Source organism: Monopterus albus, unplaced genomic scaffold (assembly GCF_001952655.1).
Source record: "Monopterus albus unplaced genomic scaffold, M_albus_1.0 scaffold228.1, whole genome shotgun sequence".
NCBI classification, from domain to species: domain Eukaryota; kingdom Metazoa; phylum Chordata; class Actinopteri; order Synbranchiformes; family Synbranchidae; genus Monopterus; species Monopterus albus.
The window spans coordinates 34,213-57,004 of record NW_018128108.1 but is presented as its reverse complement, the minus strand read 5'-3'; the positions used below and the strand labels follow the sequence as shown (position 1 = coordinate 57,004).

At 43.4% G+C, this 22,792-nt stretch overlaps 1 protein-coding gene across 1 annotated transcript in view; it reads right to left on the bottom strand.

Moving 5' to 3' along the window:
* Window positions 1-22,792, bottom strand: part of trpm7 (transient receptor potential cation channel, subfamily M, member 7) — a 53,473-nt gene that overhangs the window by 10,616 nt on the left and 20,065 nt on the right. Inside the window, exons 12-31 of the mRNA XM_020619931.1 lie at window positions 21,946-22,080; window positions 21,791-21,841; window positions 21,638-21,704; window positions 21,504-21,577; window positions 19,790-19,924; window positions 19,358-19,632; window positions 19,021-19,249; window positions 17,409-17,564; window positions 16,959-17,102; window positions 13,214-13,342; window positions 12,771-13,022; window positions 7,806-7,980; window positions 7,102-7,234; window positions 6,515-6,693; window positions 5,714-5,846; window positions 4,328-5,124; window positions 3,281-3,375; window positions 2,039-2,141; window positions 1,831-1,907; window positions 1,670-1,707 (exon numbers count right to left, since the gene is read on the bottom strand). Of these exons, the coding sequence (XP_020475587.1) occupies window positions 1,670-1,707; window positions 1,831-1,907; window positions 2,039-2,141; window positions 3,281-3,375; window positions 4,328-5,124; window positions 5,714-5,846; window positions 6,515-6,693; window positions 7,102-7,234; window positions 7,806-7,980; window positions 12,771-13,022; window positions 13,214-13,342; window positions 16,959-17,102; window positions 17,409-17,564; window positions 19,021-19,249; window positions 19,358-19,632; window positions 19,790-19,924; window positions 21,504-21,577; window positions 21,638-21,704; window positions 21,791-21,841; window positions 21,946-22,080 (3,377 nt within the window). The remainder of the gene's footprint in view (window positions 1-1,669; window positions 1,708-1,830; window positions 1,908-2,038; window positions 2,142-3,280; window positions 3,376-4,327; window positions 5,125-5,713; window positions 5,847-6,514; window positions 6,694-7,101; window positions 7,235-7,805; window positions 7,981-12,770; window positions 13,023-13,213; window positions 13,343-16,958; window positions 17,103-17,408; window positions 17,565-19,020; window positions 19,250-19,357; window positions 19,633-19,789; window positions 19,925-21,503; window positions 21,578-21,637; window positions 21,705-21,790; window positions 21,842-21,945; window positions 22,081-22,792) is intronic.

Genomic DNA, 22,792 nt, shown 5'->3' with positions numbered 1-22,792 from the left:
GGACACATCCCTGTGGGGTGCCAATGTTTGTAACAATGCTGGCTGAAATCCTATTGCCAATCCTGACAGTCTGGGGCCTGCCAGTCAGAAATCCAGGAACCAGTGACAGAGGGTAGGGTGCAGACCCAGTGTGGACAGTTTGTGGGTGAGTTTGTGGGGGACAACTGTGTTGAAGGTGGAGCTGTAGTCAGTGAAAAGTATCCTGATGTAGGAGTCTCCATTTTCCAGGTCAGAAAGGGAATAGTGGAGGGCATCCATGATAGCATCTGAGGTGGCCCTGTTGGGCTGGTAGGCATACTTCAGGGGGTCCAGGGGGTCCAGTATACTGCTCTGAATGTGGGCCAGCACCACTCTCTCAAAACACTTCATAATGATCGGGGTGAGTGCCACCGGTCTGTAGTCGTTCAGGCAGGTGACCGGGCTCTTCTTGAGAAGGGGGACGATGGTTGTGGTCTTAAAGCAGGAGGGAACAATGCTCTGGCTGAGGGAGAGGTTGAAGATGGTGGTGAGAACATCAGCCAGCTCACTGGCACATGCCCTGAGAGCCCTCCCATAGATGTTGTCCGGTTCTACCACTTTGCGGGGGTTGACCCTCCCTCAGGACTGTGTGTACCTGACCTGGTGAGACAGTTAGTGGAGGGGAGGTGGGGGGTTGGGTGGTGTGTGTACGCCTCCTCTTTGTGCTGTGGCTGGAGGTCTCAAAGCAGGTGTAGAAGGTGTTGAGGTCATCCGGCAGGCTGTCCGTGGAGCTGATGATGCTGATGGTGGTCCTGTAGTCTGTGAGGTGCTGCAGGCCTTGCCACATCCATCTGGAGTCAGCAGTAGAATAGAAGCCATTTAGCTTCTCTCTGTTCTGCCTCTTGGCCGCTGTGATGGCTTTCCTCAGTCTGTGCTTTGCAGCTTTGTACTCTGTCTCATTGCCTGATCTGAATGCATGAGAGCGAGCACGCAGCATGTGGCGTACCTGACTGTTTATCCAGGGCTTTTGGTTGGGGAACCTCCTGACTTGTATGGTGGGCACAATGTTGTCGATAAAGGTACTAATGTATCCATTCACATACTCAACATAATCCTGTACGCTGACAGAAAAGTCCTCTGAGGTGGCTGCAGCTTTAAACACATCCCAGTCTGTCTTGGCGAAATAATCCTGCAGGATGCCTTCAGTCTCTGGGGTCCAGAGTTTAATTTGCTTGGTGACAGGGTTTGTTTGTTTCAGTCTTTGTCTGTAGGCTGGATACAGGAACAAAGAAATGTGGTCCGAGCGTCCAAGGTGGGGGCGAGGTGCAGCCCTGTATGCACCACGTATGTTACTGTAAACATGATCCAGAGTGTTCTTGCCCCGAGTGGGAATGTTCACATGTTGGTAATATTTGAGAAGTACAGTCTGTAAATTAAGCTTGTGTAATTCATTTGCATCTCAGTGTCCTGGCTGAGTGAAACAAACAAGGACCAGACCTCAACTTAAAGCTACAATGTGTGGTAATTTTCAAATTTTTTTTTTAGTAGAAACATCCCCAAAACATATCTTAATGGAGAGAGAGTTGCTGTCAAAGGCTCCTATGACCCAGACTCAAACAGCCTAGCAGCACTTTCTCTATGACTCTCTGTATAGTTAAAGTGGCTGTGGATTGGTCTATATGAGTGTTTGTGAGCACTGCAAAACACTTACAGGCTGCTGGGTTGAGCTGATTTGACATGAACTGTTTCCTGGTGGAGAAACAAGGTGTTTTGGTAAACAAAAACTGGCTTTATTAAGGTTAATAAGACTTAAACTATACTGTTGTTTTAACTTTGTACTCATGGAAATACAAACATAAATATGCTTCTTACTGGTACTGTGACCCTGGGGTCCTCATGGGTGCAGACATTTTCAGCTGAAACTCTGCTCCGATCCTTCTTTGTCAGAGCTACAGAGACACAATGAACAATCAACAACTGTCATGTGTTACCAGAGACACTGAACATTTGAGATGAAAGCAGATAAATGTGCTCGTTTTAGTGTTGTATTGCGTTGAAATAAAGATTTTTTTCCACTTACTGGGGTCAGGATGGAGAAAAGCCGGGTTTCTGTGGAGCTCTGTGAAGCCAGCATAAGAATTGACTGCTCTGATATGACTCTGACCTTCAGGCTGAGCCTGCAGCTGTAAAAGAGACCGAGCCAGAAAGAGAAGGTGAGCATTATTCTGAAATACTGATTAAAGGTAGGGTTGATGGTTCTTTTTCTAAGTATTTTTGTTACATATATTGAAATTCTCTTTTCATCCCAATGGCAATGAATACATTAAATGCACTGACGGAAGTTGCTACCTGCATGCCGTATGAGTGTGAGAATACCGCTACATGGAATTAATCCTTTTACATGCAGTCAGCTTTAAGTGTATTGATAGGACTGTAATGCAGTTAACTGGGCATCAAAGGCCACATGCAGTGTCCATGTTACCAAGATGTAATTAAAACATGTGTTTTGAACAGAGTTAGTTGGCCTCCCTCTTCACTTCTCCCCGCTGGAAAAGCCTGGACTTCCAAGGCTAGTTAACGTCTACGACCCAGGGCTGAAGCAGTTTAGTCATGAACTAGAGGTTCCCAACTAAGGTTTGGGGCTGCAGATCTGGACAGGTAACACTACCTGACAAATTTACAACTAAAAAGAAGTTGGATACTGCAAGAAGTAAAACCAGGCTTAAGGCTTTTGAACAACGGTGACAACTGAGAAAACAAAAGGGGCTGAAAGATGAAGCCATAGTGGCTGTGTTTCTGCTGGACAGGTAATCATCGCTTTTGTTTTGTTTGAGGGGCATTTGTTATTTTCCTAAAATCTGTGTGTAGTAGTCAGGCAGTGCGAATTGCAGTGTGCTTTGTGTTTTGGCTTTGGAGAGAAGTCAAAACGAAAGGGTGGGATTTCTTTGATTGTCTACTTTCAAAATCAAGCTTCCTCTTGCTGGTTTTTCCAGGAGCACCAACTCTACCTTTAATGATAAATTTCACTTTTTTAACATTATCAGGTAAATTATAAAGTATGGCTGCAAAGGACAAGACTGTAAAAGTAGCAAACTAACACAACACACACAACTTAATGGTTCAGTGAGTTCTGAAGTTTTATAGTGGTGGCACCACACCTCTTCTGAAATACTGTGCCTCAGCTAATGTCAGAAGAAACTATTACATTTTTCTGAAATACAGTAAAATATGACTGACCTATTTAAGAGACAAAAGATTTGCACAAACGGCTTTTCTGAGAAAAACTACAAACAACGATACAATGATCCATGTAATCACACACCTGCAATCTGCTCTGTGTGGTCGGGCTTTGCCGTCTGCTGGAGGTAGTGTCGTCCTTGGGTGTAGAGTCCTGGAGGTTCAAACTCTCTTTATGTCCTGAAACCCAGAAAATATTGTTAACCCATAATTTCAAATACCCTCTCACATTATTAAAATAAATATTAAAATGTAATACTTTTATTTTGCCTAAGTAATTCATGTTTGCCTCATGTAACCGTTTCCCCAACAACACTTCAGAAAAATAAATTATTTGACTGAGTGTGAGTATTTACTAGTCCCACTGTGAAATCTAAGACAATCACTGTTTTGACATTCAGAAGAACACAAGCAAACTCGCTGCCATGTCTGGTGACGTGACCAACACCACAAGAGTGAAATAATCACAGTTCAAACATCTGATTCTTATGAAAAATGTCTCCCTTCACCTCCATCTGACAAACACATCCATAATAAATCACTGGACTGAAAATTTTGACCAGCAAAAACCCCAGAGTCACCCAGGAACCAAGAATTAACAAGTTAAAGAGGCCTTGACAGAGCAGAGAAAGAAAAGGGCACCAGCTACAAGTGTACTGGGATCCTGATTTTGAGGTGGACAGACTCGAGCATCCGGCAGACACAGCTTTCAACATCAGCCTGAAACTCAAACCTCTCGTGTTTGGCCCTCTTGCTGCATTCTTCTTGTCAAGGGGGACTTCTAACCCATTTTGCCCCTCACAGCAGGACACTGGACATCTGGATTCACTCCACTGTCGGTGGGGTCTCCTGGGTGCCAGTGGAACTTCAGTGGCTGCACCACGTCTGCTCAGAGAGCTCGATCTGCCCTCGTCGTCGCAGAACGCCTCATTCACATACCCCCACTGTCTCTCCCTCTCCCCCGTTCCTAACCTCTCCATGTTCCCAGGCTTCACAGTGCATGCAGGAAAGCAGTCAGACTGAGCAGAGTCCACAGGCGAGATGACAACAGTAGGATACACACAAGCACAGTTTCCAACCTTCACTTTTTTCCCCTCACCATCACCAGATTCACCCTCAGTCTGATACTTACCCACAAAGACACCAAACTCTACTGTGGTGCTGTCTGGCTGGGGCAGCTGCTGGCATTGCCCAGCTGGGGCGAGCTCTGGGTGGCTGGAGGCACTGGACTGGGAAGGGGTGCTGCTGATGTGGAACTGAGCCACAGGGGAGGGCACACTGGGCAGGCTGGATAGAGAGTCAGAACGGCCCAGCTCTTGTGGACCAGTTAGCTTACTCTGGGTGAGAGAGGGGCCTTGCAGATGCAGCTCCAAAGGGGAAATGGCCACAGCACTTTGGACAAGGGCACTGGAGCCAACACTGCCTGAGGAGCCAGCCTCTGCAGCAAGGTGCCCGAGCCCAAACAACCCCCTCCTCTCTGGACTCAATGCCAGATTCAGGTTGGGGTCCCGCCCCAGTTCTGCTCCAGGGCTGGCCCAAACTTCCTTGTTTCTCTCCGTCCCAGCTCCTCCCCCTACACCAATCCCAAAAAGAGAATCTGTTATGTTGGCTCCTGTCTGGAGGAAAGAGGAGCCGAAGAAGGCCCCCACACTGCGTTTGCCTATCCCAGATGATTTGGAGTGGGGGCCGGTGTCTGTTGGGGCGATGCTGGGGACCACATTCTTAGACAGGCTGAGCTCCCGGGTGATCTGATTGTGGACCTTGCTGTCCTCTGACACCCTCTGGGCACTGAGGGTCTTCAGAGTGTCCACAGTCAGAGCCGAGAGGTCCTGAAGGTGGCCAATCTGGGAATCCAGTGTGTGCAGAGAGCGTTTTATAAAGTTGACCTTGTTCCCAATCTCCCTCAGCTGCAAATTCATGGTCTCAACCCTGGAAATGACAAACAGTAGCTTCAGTTAGCCACAGCTCAGTTCTTATTACCTGCTAATGTCAAATGAAAATGTAACTACAATTATTGGCTCACGGTTGTATGCCTCTGCTAACCAATCAAGTTGTAATTTACATGCATGTCTGTCCAGACTCATGTGTAGTGAAGACTTTGAAGGAATTTAATAAAAGCTAGTAAGTGTATTAATTTGGAAGAAACCCCTTCAAGATGTTCTTGAATTATCACCTTCACAACAATGGGACAGATGTGAAGTTGACATTCTAATCATATCATCCTAGAGCCAAAATGGATGTCTGTGGCAAATTCCCACAAGGCCATCCTGAGATATCGCATTCATGAATATGAGGCGGATGGATGGATGGACAACCCGAAAACATAATGCCATCAGCTGTTGCCAGCGAATAGCCATAAAGAAAAGATAAATGACTATTTTGTAATAAATGTTCACTGACTCATTATCTCTATTCATTTCTGATCATTTAAGGAAAAGCTTTACACAATTCACAAATTTCATAATTACAGCATGATCAGTTGCCCCCTTCCCTCTAAGAAGGGCAATAACAGTCCCACCTTTCTGAGGTAAGACGTATGCGCTCCTCACTTCCCGAGTGAAACTGATCATTCTTTTCATGAAAGTAGGTCTCAACACACTGCTCCTCAAAATCATGAAGCTTCTTTTGGTCTTCCTCAGTGAGAAACAGCTCTGAAAGAAAGAGGATTAAATATGAAGCAAAATTGAATAGATGACATCAAAGTGTATGTCTCAACAAAAAGCCAAGCCTTGTTGCTATTGGAGAACCTCTGTTGAGTAGTTTTGTGTCCTTCACATACTCCGATTAAATGTTTGTGCTTGTGAACTCGATGGGTACATCCCAAGCCTCTTATAAGCACTGCTGTTTCCCTCACTTGCATCTTTTCCCTATGTCTTAGCCCTGCCCACATAAGAGAAGAAAAATAATATACAAGGAAAACATGTGAGGAGAAAGGACTTGAGGAAACGTGTTAATAATGACATGAGACATCCTTTCCTCAGATCTTTCATCTGAAGTGCCCAGTCACTAACTGATTTCTGATAAAGAGGCATATCAGTTCACAAAAATCTTCCGTTTAGGGTAGTTTTTTATATCCTTGGTCACGGCTCCTTCAGCACCGTCCTCGATCCTCACTCCTCAGTTCTCATAGCCAATATAAGAGACTTGGAACATCCTAAGTCCTATGTCAACTGGAATGGCTTCCAGGTTGACAGAGGACCAATCTTATAAGAGACATGGGATGTAACCCCTATGAATGGCATCATGAATCATCAGTGGCAAAATGGCTCCTCTTTCAACAATTTACATGTAGGAGACAGCGACAGTAGTGTGGTCATACTTGGTCCATAGGTATTCTCCTTCTTCCTCTTTCTACACATACAGAAGAGGGAGCAGATATGGCACAGGAGGATGAAGGGAGGTGGGAGGACAGGCTTCTCGTGGTAGGCCATAATGAAGTGGTAGCGCTGGTACTTCCACACCAGATTAGAAATGGACATCACTTCCATATACACATTGCTGAAACATAGAGAGTACAACCTGACACTTAGGACAATGACGATAGTGAGGAGAATGCCAGCAATATTTTATTTTGGCCCAAAGCTGGGCCATGGTGAAGCTAACCAACAGCTGTCTGAATAAAAGAAGAGGAGTCTGATTGGACAAGAGAAGGCAGCCTAACCCACAGAAACCTTTTAAAAACCAAAGCAGAAAAAGAAACAAGGAGGATGTTCACTGGTTGCTGCCAAAGGCTCTGTGTGTTTTCTGAGTTACAGAAAACCAAAGAAATCTAGAGAAGCAAGCCAGGAAGACACATCAACAGCAGCTTCTCCCCTGCAGGCCAGGCTGGCTTGTAGCAGCTCATGCCCTTAAAATAGTGCCAAAATTTCTCTGTAAAGACAGAAGTTGGATTTGTTGTGCACTCACTTGAAGAAGGCAATGAGAAGGTTGACCATTATTATATACTGTACAAAGAGGTAGACTGCTTGTAGAAACGGAGTCAGCCACACTGCTTGCCCACACAGGGACTTTACATATGGATCGCTGTTGTTGGCACACACTGTGAAGAGAAAAAGCGTATTAGGAAACACACACACTTGCAAGTATAAACACAATCTCCAAAGGTACTAATGATATACACACTCAACACATCCATATCACACCTTTCTTTTCACAAGAAATATTCGCACTACCTAATTATCTAAATATTTACCAGCTCAAGCAAAAGATCATAATCATAGTGATTATCTACTGTACATCATGTATTTCAGTGGTGTGTGAAAAGTCAGGATGCCAAATCTAATTATGGAGCACAGCCAGGTTTTTTTTTGTTCCACCTGAGCTTCAAATGTGCACAACTCAGGCAATGATTAGGACTGTTGCCTTTTAACCAGACTCAGAGTCAAAGCAGTCAATGCCATTGTGAAGCAAAAAGCCCTGTCCTCCCCAAGGAGATCTGCTCTGGCTGCTTCTGGGTGTGAACCATGTTTTGCGAGAGAAGTTGTGAGGATGAATAATAATTTGGCCATTGTGGCTTTGCTTGTTCCTAGTGACAATCAGCTATCATGCTGTGATGAGAATTAAACTATCCTTGCCCTCATAATCTCCTCTACCATCCTCATCATCCTTACCATCAATTTCATAGGCATACACTTCCCCGTACATCATCCAGTATGGTTGGAAGACCACATCTCTGGCCAGCATCCAGTTAGGCTCCTCATTTGGGTGCAGAATGGCTTTCCTGGGTACGCCATAGCTCAGGAGGACTACAGCCATTATTACTACAATATAAAACATGTTGGCCACCTGCAAGAGATGTCACACATACTGAAGTACAGTAGATATGACTGATGGTATTATGCTTGAAATAATACTTAACTTATAAAGTATATGCCAGAGAGTTCCCTTTCAGTTTATTTACTCAGTACAACATACTGTATATTGTATAGGATATCATGCACTCGTGTCCTGGCTGAAGACAACATAATTCATGCTCTATGCATGGCTCCACCTACACTTATAAGCCACCATTACCAGTTATCCCTCATTTCTTATGTTCTTATGCTCTTTACCTCAATAAGAAGACCTTACTCTACAGAGTTAAAGAGCTACTGCTGGTTAGGTATTAGCATTTTTGTTTGGCACGACATGGGGGGCACTGACTGAGCCCAAGTCGTGTGCATCTTCTCACCAGCTCTAGCATTCAAATGTAGAACAGCAGGTTGTGTTTGTGGGAAAAACTGTCATTGCACAACAGGACCCCAATCCTCTTCGAGTCAGGTGGCCCAGGTTCGCTTGTTTCCGCTGATGAATCTATGGCTGAAACTCTGGCTCTTAGCTGGGGAGATTATAAGGATTATGCGGAGGGGTTTGAGGAGCCTGAACTCTCCAACGGTGCTAGTCAACAGCACCTCGAGCTATCCAAAGAATATAATGACGATGTCCTCATCATCAGTTTGCACATGCATGGTTTGTCAGAGATTAAGAGGATGCTTTATCACTTGCTCCATGCACCACTGCTACTGCATCAGCTGAATGGGAGGATACTCCTTGTTCTCCCTGTATCATCAAGCCGCTGAAAACTGGAAGTGATTGGCCCTCCCCACAGCCAGCTCAGAAGCCATTGCAATTCCCAAGATTTTTCCTCCCACATGAACCTACAATAGTGAAAAAGTCTCTGTCCATGTTTCCAGATTTTCTCTCAAAGTTGACTTCATCATGGGGCAAACTGCTGTCAACTCACATCACGATGCCCTGTCTGCAATGGAGCCTTCTCTGGTGGCTTATCTGGTACCCTCATACAACCAAGCGGTGTATGGGCCCACGCTTTTTCTGTCCAAGCACTTTCTGACATCCCCGACACAGATCGGGGCACCTACTTGAATGAACCAGTGTCTGTTGAGGGTCTGTTTGGACAGTCACTTAGCGCTATTCAAGCAAAGCTTGAATTGACAAAGACAAACATTGAGGAGCTGTGCAACATTATCCCAAGATGGGAGATAAAGCTCAGACCATACACGGATGCCCACAAGACAACCGCACCAATGCCTCCACCCAAGAGGTTGGCTTAGATCGTGAGTCCCTTCCGGTTATGTAGCAACCTCTCAGTACTACATGCTAGTATGGAGCACGCTAGACAGCAGCCGCCATCAAATGGTGCCCCAGGCAAGCTGGCTGACTGCTCACTACCCAGAGTGGCACACATGCACAATCTTGCCATGAGTAGAGAACACTGTGTTCATGGGTTACCAGCTGCAGTTTCAAGCAAAACCAACATGTTTCATGTTGTTTTGGACAAATCTGCAAAAGTGCACTGGGAAGAAATACTCACTTTTGTGAGCAGAGGAGTGTAAAAGTATAGTTGCCCCTTTTGAACCAAACAAAGGTTGGTATAGTTGCTATTTCATTGTTCTGAAAAGAGGGTGAGCATTATCTCCTACATTAGGCTGTGGGATTGGTTTGCCACAACCAATTTCACAGACACTAATTTTCACAGTGGCTTATCCAGACCACAGAACGTTTCTAAGGCTTGCATTCAAGTGCACAGCCTACGAATACCTAGTGCTGCCATTCAGTCCACCTTTAGTCCCTTGTACCTTTACAAAATGTATCAAGGCAGTGTTGGCACCCTTTCAAGAGAGGGGCATTTACATATTAGCGTCTCTAGATGACTGAGCTCTGATAGCAAGCTCCAGAGAGCAGGCATAGGAGCAGACATTACTGGTTCAGTTCCATAGTCAGGCCCTGGCCTGGCAGAGCCAGCATTTATTGGAGGACAGGGTGGTCACATTTCAGTGCTGTCTCTCTGGGGTTCAGTTGGGATGTAAATGGTTTCCAAGTGGATTTATAGCTACTGGGCATGATATCATCAGTGATTGCTGTGGTTCCACTAGGACTATTAAGGATGCAAGCATTTCAAGGCTAAATCTGTTCTCATTGCTTGTGTGCATCACACCACCTTCAGGGAAGGATGGCAGTGACTCCATCTTGCATGTCAGCTCTTTTGCCCTAGAAGGAACCGGCCCTATACGTCAGGGTTCTCCTACAGGCAGAATTTCATTTCACAAGGTGGTGTCGACAGATGCTTTCCTCTCTGGGTGGGAAGCTCTGTGTGACAGATCAGCACTGAGGAGGGTCTGGCCACCAATACAGCGGCGTAGGTTTCACATCAACTATCTGGAGCTCCTGACTGTTTTTAGGCATAAAATATTTCAGTCAAAGCCACCCATGTTGTATGCTGGTAAGTGACAGATTTTTGAGCGGTGGTGTCAGGAACATAGTGTTGTCCCATTTCAGTGTTCCATTATGGATGTTTTGTATTTTATGCTGTTTGACAAGCGTCTTTACTTCTCCAGTATTTAAGTATACTTGGTGGCTATATCAGATTATCATATTAGCTTTGAGTGAGTGTCATTGGCTGCTCATCCGTTGGAGATACATTATTTAAAAGGGAATCCACAGGCTTCAGCCTACACTTAAATTTAGCATCCCCTCATGGAATCTGCTGTTGTTGCTTGAGCCCTTTGAGCTTATAACATCTGTCATTATGAAATGTATTTCATACAAGACAGCATGTCTCACTTTGTTGTCTGCTAAACAAGTATGTGATCTCCAGACTTTGACCTGCATTCAGTTTGCTACAAATGGTATAAAGCCATGGCCTTTCTGCTGGGTCCACAACAGAGTCCTGCACCAAGTCGAATACCCAGCTAGGTGCTCCCTCACTAAGGGAACTGTCAGGTCCGCTCGGCATGACTTGCCTCTCTTCCACCTTTCTCTCCTCTGCTCTCTCGACCTGCAGGATCTGCACCTCAGCTGTGTTGCATTAGGTAACTAGCGACTCGTTTGTCTGTGCGCACAGCTGGGGTGCATTCCTATGATTACCTTTCCTCCTTATTTATACCTCTGGCAGACGCTCCGTCTTCGCCAGAGCATTAACTTGCATACCCCGTAACAGACCTGTGCTCGTGGTATGTACGTCATTTTGTTTTCCACACTGACAGTTCCTGTGCTCTGGATCTCATTTTGTACGTTGGTTATTTGTTTTGTGTTATACGTCTCTAGACGTCCACACTGACAGTTCCTGTCCTGTGGATCTCATTTTGTACGTTGGTTACTTGTTTTGTGTTATATATCTCTAGATGTCCACGCTGACAGTTCCTGTGCTGTGGATCTCTTTGTATGTTTTTTTGTTCTTCCATGAGGTTAGCCAAACGTTATTTTGGTATCCACGCTGACAGTTCCTGTGCTGTGGATTTCCTTTTTGTTCGCCAGTCCTCCTGGTTGGTTTAACTATTCCCCTGTCCTGATCCTCCTACTCCTGGTCCCTACCGTTAGTCTGCTTTACTCACCTGTTCGTCCTGGTCTGCTACACCTTCTCTGCCCTACTTTGCTGTTAAATGTACATGGACTATGATACGTGTTTTTTTTGTCACGTTGTATCTTCCCTATTAAACCACCTTTTGTACTAGCACCTGGGTCGGCACTCTTAAGTCCTACCACAGTTCTCCCTCACCCCCCTGGTGAGGGGGACTAAACCTTAATAGGAACAGCTGCAGAGCCCAGGGGCTGTGTCTGTCAACAGATACCTTTCCAGGAACACAACTCTCAAGCACTTTAAAATAAGTGAATGTGTAGCTTAAGGTCTGTTTTAATTACGGGTACGGGTCAGGTCACAGGTCTTATGTTAATGGGTTGGTTTGGGTGCGGATTTCATTTAGAAATAACTCTGGGTATTGGGTCAGGTCAGATACAGAGCTTTGTGGGTGTGGGTTTTCAGAACTGGACATGTGCAGGACTCTAGTCCATGATGCATTATAGTGTTCCAGTTGATGCCCTTCTGGGTTCAGTGGCTGCTGTGTGGGGCATGAACCTACAGTATGTCCCTTTCAATATGTGTTGTATCAGCAGAATCCAGTGAAAGGGAATGAAAGGTTGTGACAAAAATTCTGTTCCCTGAAGGAGAGGAACGAGGTACAACACCTTGTTGCCCCACTTCGCAGGTGAACTTGGCAGCCATTGATCTGAGGGGTTTCTGATTTATTAACATATACTTTAGACTCTGGTTATATTAACAAAGCATTTGTAGACCTAACATTGTATTTGGTAGCTTTCAGAGGAAAGGAGAGCATAGGATCATAAAGCAGAATTTCAATCCATTGGATTTCCTGCATTATTTAAGTGTGAAAGCATCTTAAAAACATGGATGGAACATAATGACAGTGGTTTGACTTATTTTAAGTAGTTCTGTGCTTTAGCTTGTAATCTGAACAGACTCTTACAGCCAAAAGAAGGTTCAGGACTAAAACATGAAACCTGGGGAGAGACGTACTATGCCTGCCTCGTCTTGTTTCAGCCCCACAGTAACAATATCTGACAGGCAAAACCTGATTGTGAAATGCAGTCTGAACGTTTGTTCCACAACTGTTCCTAGAAAGCAGTCCCAGCCCTTTATTTTATAATGGGTAAAACAGACATTACTAACAATACAGACTACAAGTGCTCATAAATCTGGCCCTCTGTGTCATTGAGAAAAGTTCCCTTACAATATGTCAGTTGTGGAAATAAAATGTGCATTCATATAACAAAGAACTCACCATTTTAGCTATCATCATGACATATGGCCCAGCTTGCTTGTTGACAATCAGGATATCCAGGAGTCGCACGTACCAGAAAATGATATTGAGGCAATAAAATGTCCTCCCAGGGATGAAGGCATCACCTCCAGCAAACCTCAGACCAAAGCCAGTAAAGAAGCTCACTAAGGCCAGAAAATCAGAAACATTGAAATAGTCACTGAACCAGACCTTCACCTTCTGGCTTATTTTGCCTGCTTCAGACATGAACATCTGGGGAAAAACAGAGGAGGAGACAAAAAAATAGAAATTAATCAGTTAACTTCCTTTAGGGAAGACTACAGAAAACAAGCTCATATCAAAAGCTAAAGTGTCTCACTGCCATATGAATACATGTATTAGCATCACTATTTTTAAATCAGAGCTTGGCAGTGTGCTTCTGAAAGAGCTCTTGTTCCACTAACCTCTCGAATTTTCTCAATGGCAGAGGTAAAGATGTAGAGGATCACCACCCACTCTTGAGGAGAAGGCCATTCAGGTATTTTCACCAGGACCACATATGTGTACAACATCAAGAAGCCCAAATAGAAGAGCTGTCAGTGGGAAACATACAACAATTAAGACTTAAATAACTCCAAAACACAGTTGTACTAGCCAACATCAAGTTAAAGTGAAATTTTATTTATATCACAAATCACAATGCCTCAAGGGTCATTACAATCTCTACAGCACAACACCCTGTCTTTGTGCGTGTGTGTATTAAAAGTGCTTTCTTTTCCTAATGCCAATTCCTTTTTGTTGTTTCCACATTCTTTTTTTGTTTTCTGTTTTATCTTGTTTAATTGTTTACTCGTTGCCTTCCAGAAGAACACTGTGCATACACATTGAGAGCCACTGTACTGGAGTCAAATTCCTCGTGTCCATCAAACCTGTCAGTAAAGCTGATTCTGAATGAACTGATTAAATTTAGGTTCAAATTCCTGTGAATGTGAATGGTTGGTGGAGGCATACAACACAAAGCAGTAATGCTAGTTTTTAATTGTACCTTCACTGAGATGTTTGAGTTTCACTGTACAGAATTATGTGTTGTATGTGGAGTTTCTTGTTATATTAACTGGGGACTCAGTGTCTTGCCCAAGGATACTTCGACACATAGACTGGACAAGCCGGGAATCAAACCGCTAAACTTCCAGTTAGGAGACAACCTGCTCTATCTCGAGTCCTTTCTGTTTATTATACGAGTCAACCATACCAAGACCGTGGGAAAGTTTGAAAATATTTATGTAGGCAGGTTAGATAGAAATACTTTATTAATCCCAATCTGGGAAATTGCATTGTTTCAGCAGTGGTTCACACTCAATATCAAGCACACATACCAATAAATGGAATAGATAACCCACTAAAATATAAAACAAATAAAAGTACATTAAAAGTTAAAAACAAACCCAACACAATCAAGTACATATACATAATCACATGATGAATCAAACATATGCAAATCTATACAAAGGTGATTCAGTATACAACTACTGTCAATCCAGGAATCATCTAATGCTCCAAGATGATGTATTGTACAAATTAATGGAATAAGGCAGGAAAGATTTCCTATAACGTGCTTTACAGCAACGAAGCTGTCCAAATCTTTTAGAGAAGGAGCTCCGCTGTCTATCAAGCACAAATCGGAGAGGATGGTCAGAGTTATCCATAATTGATAACAGCTTGTTTAGTGTTCTCATCTCCATCACTGCCTCAAATGATTCTTTTTCACAGCCAATGACAGAGCCAGCCCTCCTAATTAGCCTATTAAATCTATCGGAGTCCCTGGCTGCAATACTACTCCCCAGCAAACCACTGAGGAGTACAAGGCACTAGCAACGACAGACTGATAGAACATTTCCAGCATCTTATTGCACACATTGAAGGACCTCAGCTTCCTCAAAAAATAGAGTCTGCTGCGGGCCTTCTTATACAGTTAGTTGAGCATTGGGGGCGGCTGTGGCTCAGGAGGTAGAGCGGGTCGTTTCCTAACCGGAGGATTAGCGGTTCGATTCCCAACATGTGTCAACATGTCGAGGTGTCCTTGAGCAAGACACTAACCCCCCAGTTGCTCCCGGTGATGTCACTGGTGTGTGAATGGCCGAATAATGTGTGAAAGCGCTTTGAGTGTGCTGTAAAAGCATAGAAAGGCGCTATACAAGTATAAGACCATTTACCATTCACAGTTTCACATACACAAACCCTTTGTACAAGTTGAAGTAGGTCAACCATTTCAAAAGTTGCTCACCCTTCACATGTGATGTGTCAAGTACTAGAAAGTCATCTATTAACATGGGCATCTGGCAGGTATGTCCTTCAGTTCCGCATTAAGAGCAGACATAGGCAGGCTATATTATATACACTAAGTAGTTTCAGTAACTGGATCAGCGCACCTCAGTCTTGAACAGCCTTGAAATAACCCTGTAAAGCCTAAGTGAAGGCTCCTGCACAAGACTCAGGGTTGTGTATATAAACATAAGATCATAGCTCGCTGCCTGCCCCCACCTTCCTCCTTTACCATATTAAACACACCTGCACAACACATCCTCACACCACCTGTACACTCAGTATGCACACTGATATTCCTTTTTATAAACGTACTGTAACCGCTGTTCAATGTGCTGTCCTGTCCCGTTATTATCCTACTGTAAAAAAATAAGAATGTGAGAAAAGAGTGATAAACCCATGCATGAGTATATAAATGTGACAGTACAGGTGTATATTTAAAGCTGCATTAACTAACTTCTCTCTAATTTTCAACCATTAAGGGCACAGTGAGAGTCAAAACAAACTCAAGCAGTATCTGGAATTTCCCCACTGTGGGATCTATACAGTTCTACCCATCCCCTCCTCATCTCCCTCTGCTCATCTTTGCTCCTCCTGTCCTGTCTGTGAAATTAGGTCATATGTGGTCACAACAGCCAGAGACAGTTGTAGCAGTCAGGTAGCACAGCATTAATAACTGGTTTCAGAGCTAATGTATACAGAATATATGGACCATAGAACTTGTGGTTTTCAGTGGCATTGTAGGAAGACTATGGCCAATAAAGAGGTTTATATTTTAGTGATATGCATACGTATGTCTAACATTGTTTGTAGCAGATGTATCTGAAGTAACAAGAAATTTATACAGAGGAATGTTTTTTTCCCAGTAATACTGATGCAGTACTAATATTCAGGCCACCATCGTTTCTTGTTCAATGTTACATACTTGACACAATCATGAGTTGCATGTGAAACAAGAGAAATTTCATGTTCCTCTTTGACAGTTAAACAAACTCCCCACTTTTCTAGCAGTGTTGATGGTGAGTTGAGTGTTATGTCTGACATAAACTGGACCAAAACTGAGCAAAACTACTTCATTTGCTAATCAAGGAAAGCGCACTGGTTTCTGCTAAGTGGACAACAAAACACTAACGTTGCAGTCAGTTAGAATGACTGCAAATTGCAACCAGAATAATTCAGTACAAAATTGAAATGCTAACATTAGCTTGCTAACGATGCCAACATGTACATTAGCTAGGTACTTGCGCATCTAGAAGGTAGAAAGCCACATCTGTGTCAAATTTTAGTCATTTTGGATGGTTTTAGTGCTCTCCATCTCTGACATGCCAAACCGATGTTAACCCTGGTTTTGCTTTGTTCTTTGTCACACTCTTTTTGTGCTACAGAACACGGCCATTTGGGGCTAACAAACAGCTCCGCTCCCATCCTGGTTTGTACCTGCACAGGGAGCCTCCATGGTTTGACTTTGAAATGAGCCATAATGGTTTGAAAAATGCATCTTATAACCTAATGTCGGAGGGGGGGGGGTCTTAGTATAGCAGGGATACAACTCTTCTAGACAAGTTTTTTATTTGATTTATCTGAATTTGTGCTAAATCTAAGTCAGTGCAGCTTTATGAAAAAAATGTGAAAATAAGCTTGAACTGCTACTATTGCCTCTTCTTCGACAAGTCTCTGGTCCTTAAATTTGTGTTTAAAAGTTATTTTCAAGGGCAACAACACATGCAGATATTTCAATTTTGTAAAATATATCTTTTTTTTTTTAAGCAGAATGGTGTTCCAACTAACCAAGAATCACACTACTATACCACTCTAGGAAAGCATGTGCCCAGGCACTAGAATGGATGTATAGACAAGTGTATGTATTCTCTTATGTAATTTTCATACCGTGCTGGACCAGAACTTGACAATGGGAGCATGGTAGAAGGCATAAAATTTCATTCCTAAAGGCAGCTTCCTGGAGTGAACATGAGTCTCCATGTCATTTTTCACCTCCACATGGTCACTGGATCTGGTCTCCTTAAACACATCCTGCAGAGGGACACAAGGATACAAATCAGAAAACAGCAGGCCACAATGTGGAGAGAAAATGCAAAAGAGACAGAAGTAAACAAATGATCAGCAAACTTTTTACAATACAACAGAAAAACTGCCTGTTCACAGCTGGTGAACTCTAACACTGCTTTAACTATAACACATTGAGATGTTTTGTTCTTTAAGACTCAATGAATTCACAGGGTGAGCATATATTGCTGAGGCTTTAGAAAAAACAAAAGATGAGACAATAAAAAAAGGTGACAGTAAAACAGGTGAACAGAGGGGCTTAGTAAATCTGACCATTTGGATATCATCAGCTGTGTTCTGGAAGTTGTGTTCGCTGTCCTCCATGGTCATTTGATGATCATCCTGACTCTGAGGGATGTGTGCCATCTCAGCTATGGATTTGTACTCCAACAGTAAGACGGCAGGAGGTACCAAGATACTCAGAATCACCTAGAGACAAACACACACATTTATGTGGGTAAATGCTGCTATATTTATCAAGAGAGTCCTTTCAATTACAAACACTAATTAATCCCTACTATTTTATTGCACAAGACCAAATCTGGGATCTGGTCCATGAGATCTTTGACTCCCACCTCTTGCATCCTGGGGGAGGTTGGGGACATAGAATCAGAACTGGCCATGCTCAAATCCTCCACTGTGAAAGCAGCAATGTGGATTCCATCCTAACCATGGAACAATGAACCAACTCTTTACCCTTGCAAAGCTACTGAAGAGAGTTTGCCCATCCATTCTACATTTGTTTTGTGGACTTTGAGAAGGCCCATGACAGGATTCTTCAGTGGGTCTTGTTGGGGGTACTGTGGAAACAATCTTATGAACTATTCAGTCTTTATTTAACCAGAGTGAGAGCTGTGTCTATATTCTCAACAAAAAATAAATCAAGCAATTCCCGGTGGGTGTCAGCCTGCCATGGTTGGCCCTCGTCTCCAATCCCATTTGTGATTTTCATGGACAGGATTTCAAGGTTCAGCCTCCAAATTGCTTCTCTGCTTTTTGCAAATGATGTGGTTCTGTTGGCGACATCAGACCATGACCTCCAGCATGCTCTTGGATGGTTTGGAGCCGCGTGTGAAATGGATGGGATGAAAATAAGCACCTCCAATTCGGAAGCCGTGGCTCTCTGCAGGAAAAAGGTGGATTGCTCCCATTGGAATGGGAATGAGTTTTGCCCGACATGAAGTTAAAGAATCTCGGGGCCTTGGACATGAATGAGGGTAAATGAAGCAAGAGAATGACAAGCGGATTGGTGCAACATCAACAGTAATGCAAGTGTGGTGCCGGACCATTTTGATGAAGTTGGAGCTCATAGAGCTAAGGCAAAGGTTTAAATTTACCAGTCAGTTTGTATTGCAGCCTTCACCTATGGTCACAAACTTTAGGTAGTAGCAAAAGAATAAGATTATGAATACAAGTGGCTAAAATGAGTCTCCTCCATAGGATGGCTGCACTCAGCCATAAAGATAGGGTGTGGAGTTAGGGCATCCAGAGGGAGCTTAAAGTAGAGTCCTTTGCATCAAAAGCAGCCAGTTTGAGGTGGAGATTATGATGCCTCCTGGGTGCCTATCATTAAAGGATTTCCCAGCATGTTCAACTGGTATGAGGCCCACCACTACACCTAGAACACATCGGAGGGATTATGTACATCTCATCTAGCCTGCCCCCCCAGGAAAAGCTGGATAATGATCCAGGGGAGAGGGGCATCTGAAATGCTCTAGTAAACCTGACCTGACTCCAGATAACTGGCTAATAATGGATGGGTGATTAATAGACATCACCTGAGAATTCACACTGTTGAACCTCAGTGGCCACTGAAAACTGAAATCAAAGCACAGCACTAGATGTTCATCAGTTACCAAAAATATAATCTAGATGCAACATGAACCTTGTACCAGGAGTTCTTGCGCATGTTCAGCCTTCCCATCCACATGTCTGACAGCAACATCTGGGTGCATGTGTGAGCCACAAAGGGCCGTAGGTGTGACGAGACAGCCAACTTCAAACAGGTGGAATTGCTCCAGTTCTTTAGCTCATATGTCAGCAGCTTCATGGCCATGGTCTCATCTTGCCTGAACGACTGCTCCAGCAGGTCCACTGCTAACGTCCCAAACTCACTGAAACACATCAGCGTAATGAGCAAGGCTTCAGCATTTACATTGTGAAGGAAAGTTGACAGGTTTATAGCCATTTAATGTTTATATTACAGCCACAGAAGGACTTACTTTGAGTATTCCTTGAGCTCCTCTGACGTGTCGTCCACCACATCACTCTTTTTGGCTTCATAGCCCATAGACCTGCAGAGTTTACATGCCACCAGTGCCTTGGCCATGTTCTCCTCACCGTGCTGCCAGAAGAAGAGTGACATTTTCTGTCTCCTCATCAGCACAGCCCACACCAGCAGCTCATTGAAAGGGTAAGGAAACCGCCGTGTCTCTGGGTCATCTATGTCGACAATCTCCTCTTTGCTCTTTTTCTTCTGCTCCATGGAAGACTCGAGCTAGGAGGAAAAGGAAGGAACAGTGAGAATGGCAGAATGGGACATATACAGTACTTCCCCCCCCATTAACAGTGGCTCATTAGATTTTATTAATCTCTGGAGGCTATTCCAGTCTAGAGGAAGTGTTGTTCTTTTTAATCGAACAGTGACTCTTTACCTTTGGTTTGTACGGCTTTGCAGTCTTGATGAAGTGGTTGTGTCTCATCTTCTCCTTTTTGTCAGGCTCCATGCTGAAAGACTCATGATCGTTCCTTAGTTTACAGCTAGGGCCTGCAGTGTGGCGCCCTGACCTCTGTGTAGAACATTTTCAGATTTACTTTTTTTTGTCCATGGACTTTTATTACATTCGGCAATAAATGTAAAGGCTTAATTCAATGCACTATGTACGCATGCATAGTGCATGTGCGATGTCAGCAATTTGAGCCCGGCCACTGACATTTGTCACAGGTCTCCCCCTCTTTGTATCTCAGTCTTAAATTTTACGACCAACACAGAGCCCATCAGTAGTAGTAAAATGTATTATGGGAAATGTCATACGTTGTTAACGATTAATCAATTATTGACTGTTAACATAGCCGATTATTAAGAAAATTGTTTAAAGAGTCCATGGCATCCTTTTCCTTGTTTTTTGACTTATCTACAATACTACAATGGTGAATTATCATCTTAGACGTGACCTAAAGCTCAAAAAATGAGGTGTACGTATGTTCTAGTATTTCTAAGCAGAAGCAACTCAGTTTATACACATCTTGCATACTCTTCCTCACAAGACTTTTTTTCTAACAAAATAAAGTATTACCTGAGTTTAAGGATTTCCTTGAATGGTCATAATCTCCAGGCAGCTGCACATTCATGTGAGCTTGCCTGACATCCACCGATGTCCCCACTTTATTGGAAAAATATTATATTGACTTGTTATGTATATTTTCAATAAAGCTTATTTAGAAAAATAAAAATAAAAGACACCGTTGCCATTATAAAAGTGGAATTTTTCGACTACACCCGGTTTTGTGGATATATTTTACCTCCTGCTGCAGCACTGTGACCAAAGGATGTGGAGAAAAATACAGGGCTTGAGGTTACTGCATGTCTGGGAATGTTCCTATGTAGGGACTCGCTGTTTTACCTGACTGGGTCTAACCTACAAGCTGCCAGCCTGTGAAGGCCCCGCAGCCAGTTGTCTGCCACATGTGATATGTTGCTGGTTAATGAGCAGATTAATGACCCATGATGTTATTGTCGGTGCTACGCTACGCTACCTGTGGGGTTTCTCAATTTTCTGCTTTTCTTAGTGTTACAAATCTCTTTTCATCGGTACATTTACCATTGTTTACCTGTCTATGGAAGAGAAATTCAACTTAATTAATGACATCGGGGTTCGTTGTGCTGTAAATTTTCAACCCAACGCCGGCAACAGGAGGTGTGCGCGTTCACAAACTGTCCTCTCATTTTTAGGAAGAGGCTCTCTGGTGTTGTCATTGTGAAATAATTACAGACTATTTGGAGTTATGAGGAGTGCAAAGCTAATCTAGAGGTACCCAAGATTAAGCATTTAATGGCTGGAAACGAGCAAAATGAGCATGCCACGGGCACTTTAAAATTTGCATCTCTAGTTACCGAGAGAAACCCACGCAGGCAGTGGAAGAACATGCAAACCCCACACAGAAAGGCACCCTGGTCTACCAGGGCTTTAACCTGGAACCTTGTTGCTGTGAGGTGACAGTGCTAACCACCACACCACTATGCTGCCCTCACTGCATCATAACAATTTTAGAATTACAGTATAACACAAGCAGAAGTTTGAAATATTAACGCCAAAAAAGACGTTTTGGACACTGTATTACAAACACACACCAACAGTTCAAACTCACCTTGTTGATGCCATGGAGATTGTTGTAAATTATTCGGAAGCGTTTCCTGGTGTAGTTGCACCTGTAAGTCCCGCCCATATTGTTGTAAATTATTCGGAAGCGTTTCCTGGTGTAGTTGCACCTGTAAGTCCCACCCATCAGGAACTCAATGACCAGGCCCACGTCAATCAAAGTGATTCTATAATTTGGAGGCAGATGACTCTGCAAGAAGGCACAGACAAAATGTTGACATTAAACTGAGCGGGCTAACATCAAATGATAAAAATTATATGAAGTGGACTAACTACCTTTTTAACATCTCTAACCAGGTGGAGGAGAGTCAGGTTGTTTGGAAGTTTCTAAAGTAGAAGACACATAAAATATAAAACCATAAAGAAACAAACAGTTATTTTATCATTACTTCAAATGGTCCATCTCCTTTACAGGTGCCTCATAATGTTACCGTGTTGTAGAGCTCCTCCAGCCGGCTGATTGTTAGGAAACGATGCATGCTCACACCGTTTTCTATGAGCAGTTTGACAAAATCCACCCTGTCCATTACAAGTGCATCCAACATGGCTTGCTCCAAAGAGCTCACCTATAAACACAAAGAGACAAAATACTGTGAAACATAATTGTAAAACTATGATTTAATATATATACATGTCACAAAGGTTTTGCTTATTGTCATTGAGTAGATTTACTGAAGTACTGTGCTTGGTTTCCACCACTGGTGAGTTTCCTGCATGGTTGAAATAATACTGCTTGTACCTTAACCCAGATAGGGAAGCTGAGATGCTGTTGGGTAATGTGGATATGTTTCAATACTTGGACCACTGTGCAGCAACTAACAGTTTCACAAATTCTTATGTAGTTTGTTTGGAGTGTGGCAACTTAACCAAGGTGTGAATTGTGGTATAAATATCAATCTACTCACATAAATGGCAATCCTAAAAGGAGGGTCTCTTCTAATGCAGTAGTGTTTTGAAGTTTATCAGACTGTGCTGCTTTACTGGAATGACTGACAGGTGTTCAGAAGTGTCCTATTGTCAGACTTAAGTACCCAGCTCGAGCAAAAGCGTTTGGAATGATGAAGCGCATGTATGTGCATGGAGTGGATTTGAGTTTTATTTAATTTTTTTTACCTTGATGGCATTTTTACTGGCTGTCCTTTGTCTTCAGGCACCCCACATCATGCTGCAGTGCGGCAGAGGTCATGTCTGTGCTCTTCTTCCACACAATGCGCTATAAAGCAGATGATCCTCGCAACCAGTGCAATGGTACAGGTCCTCCATGGAGGGCAGGCGTAC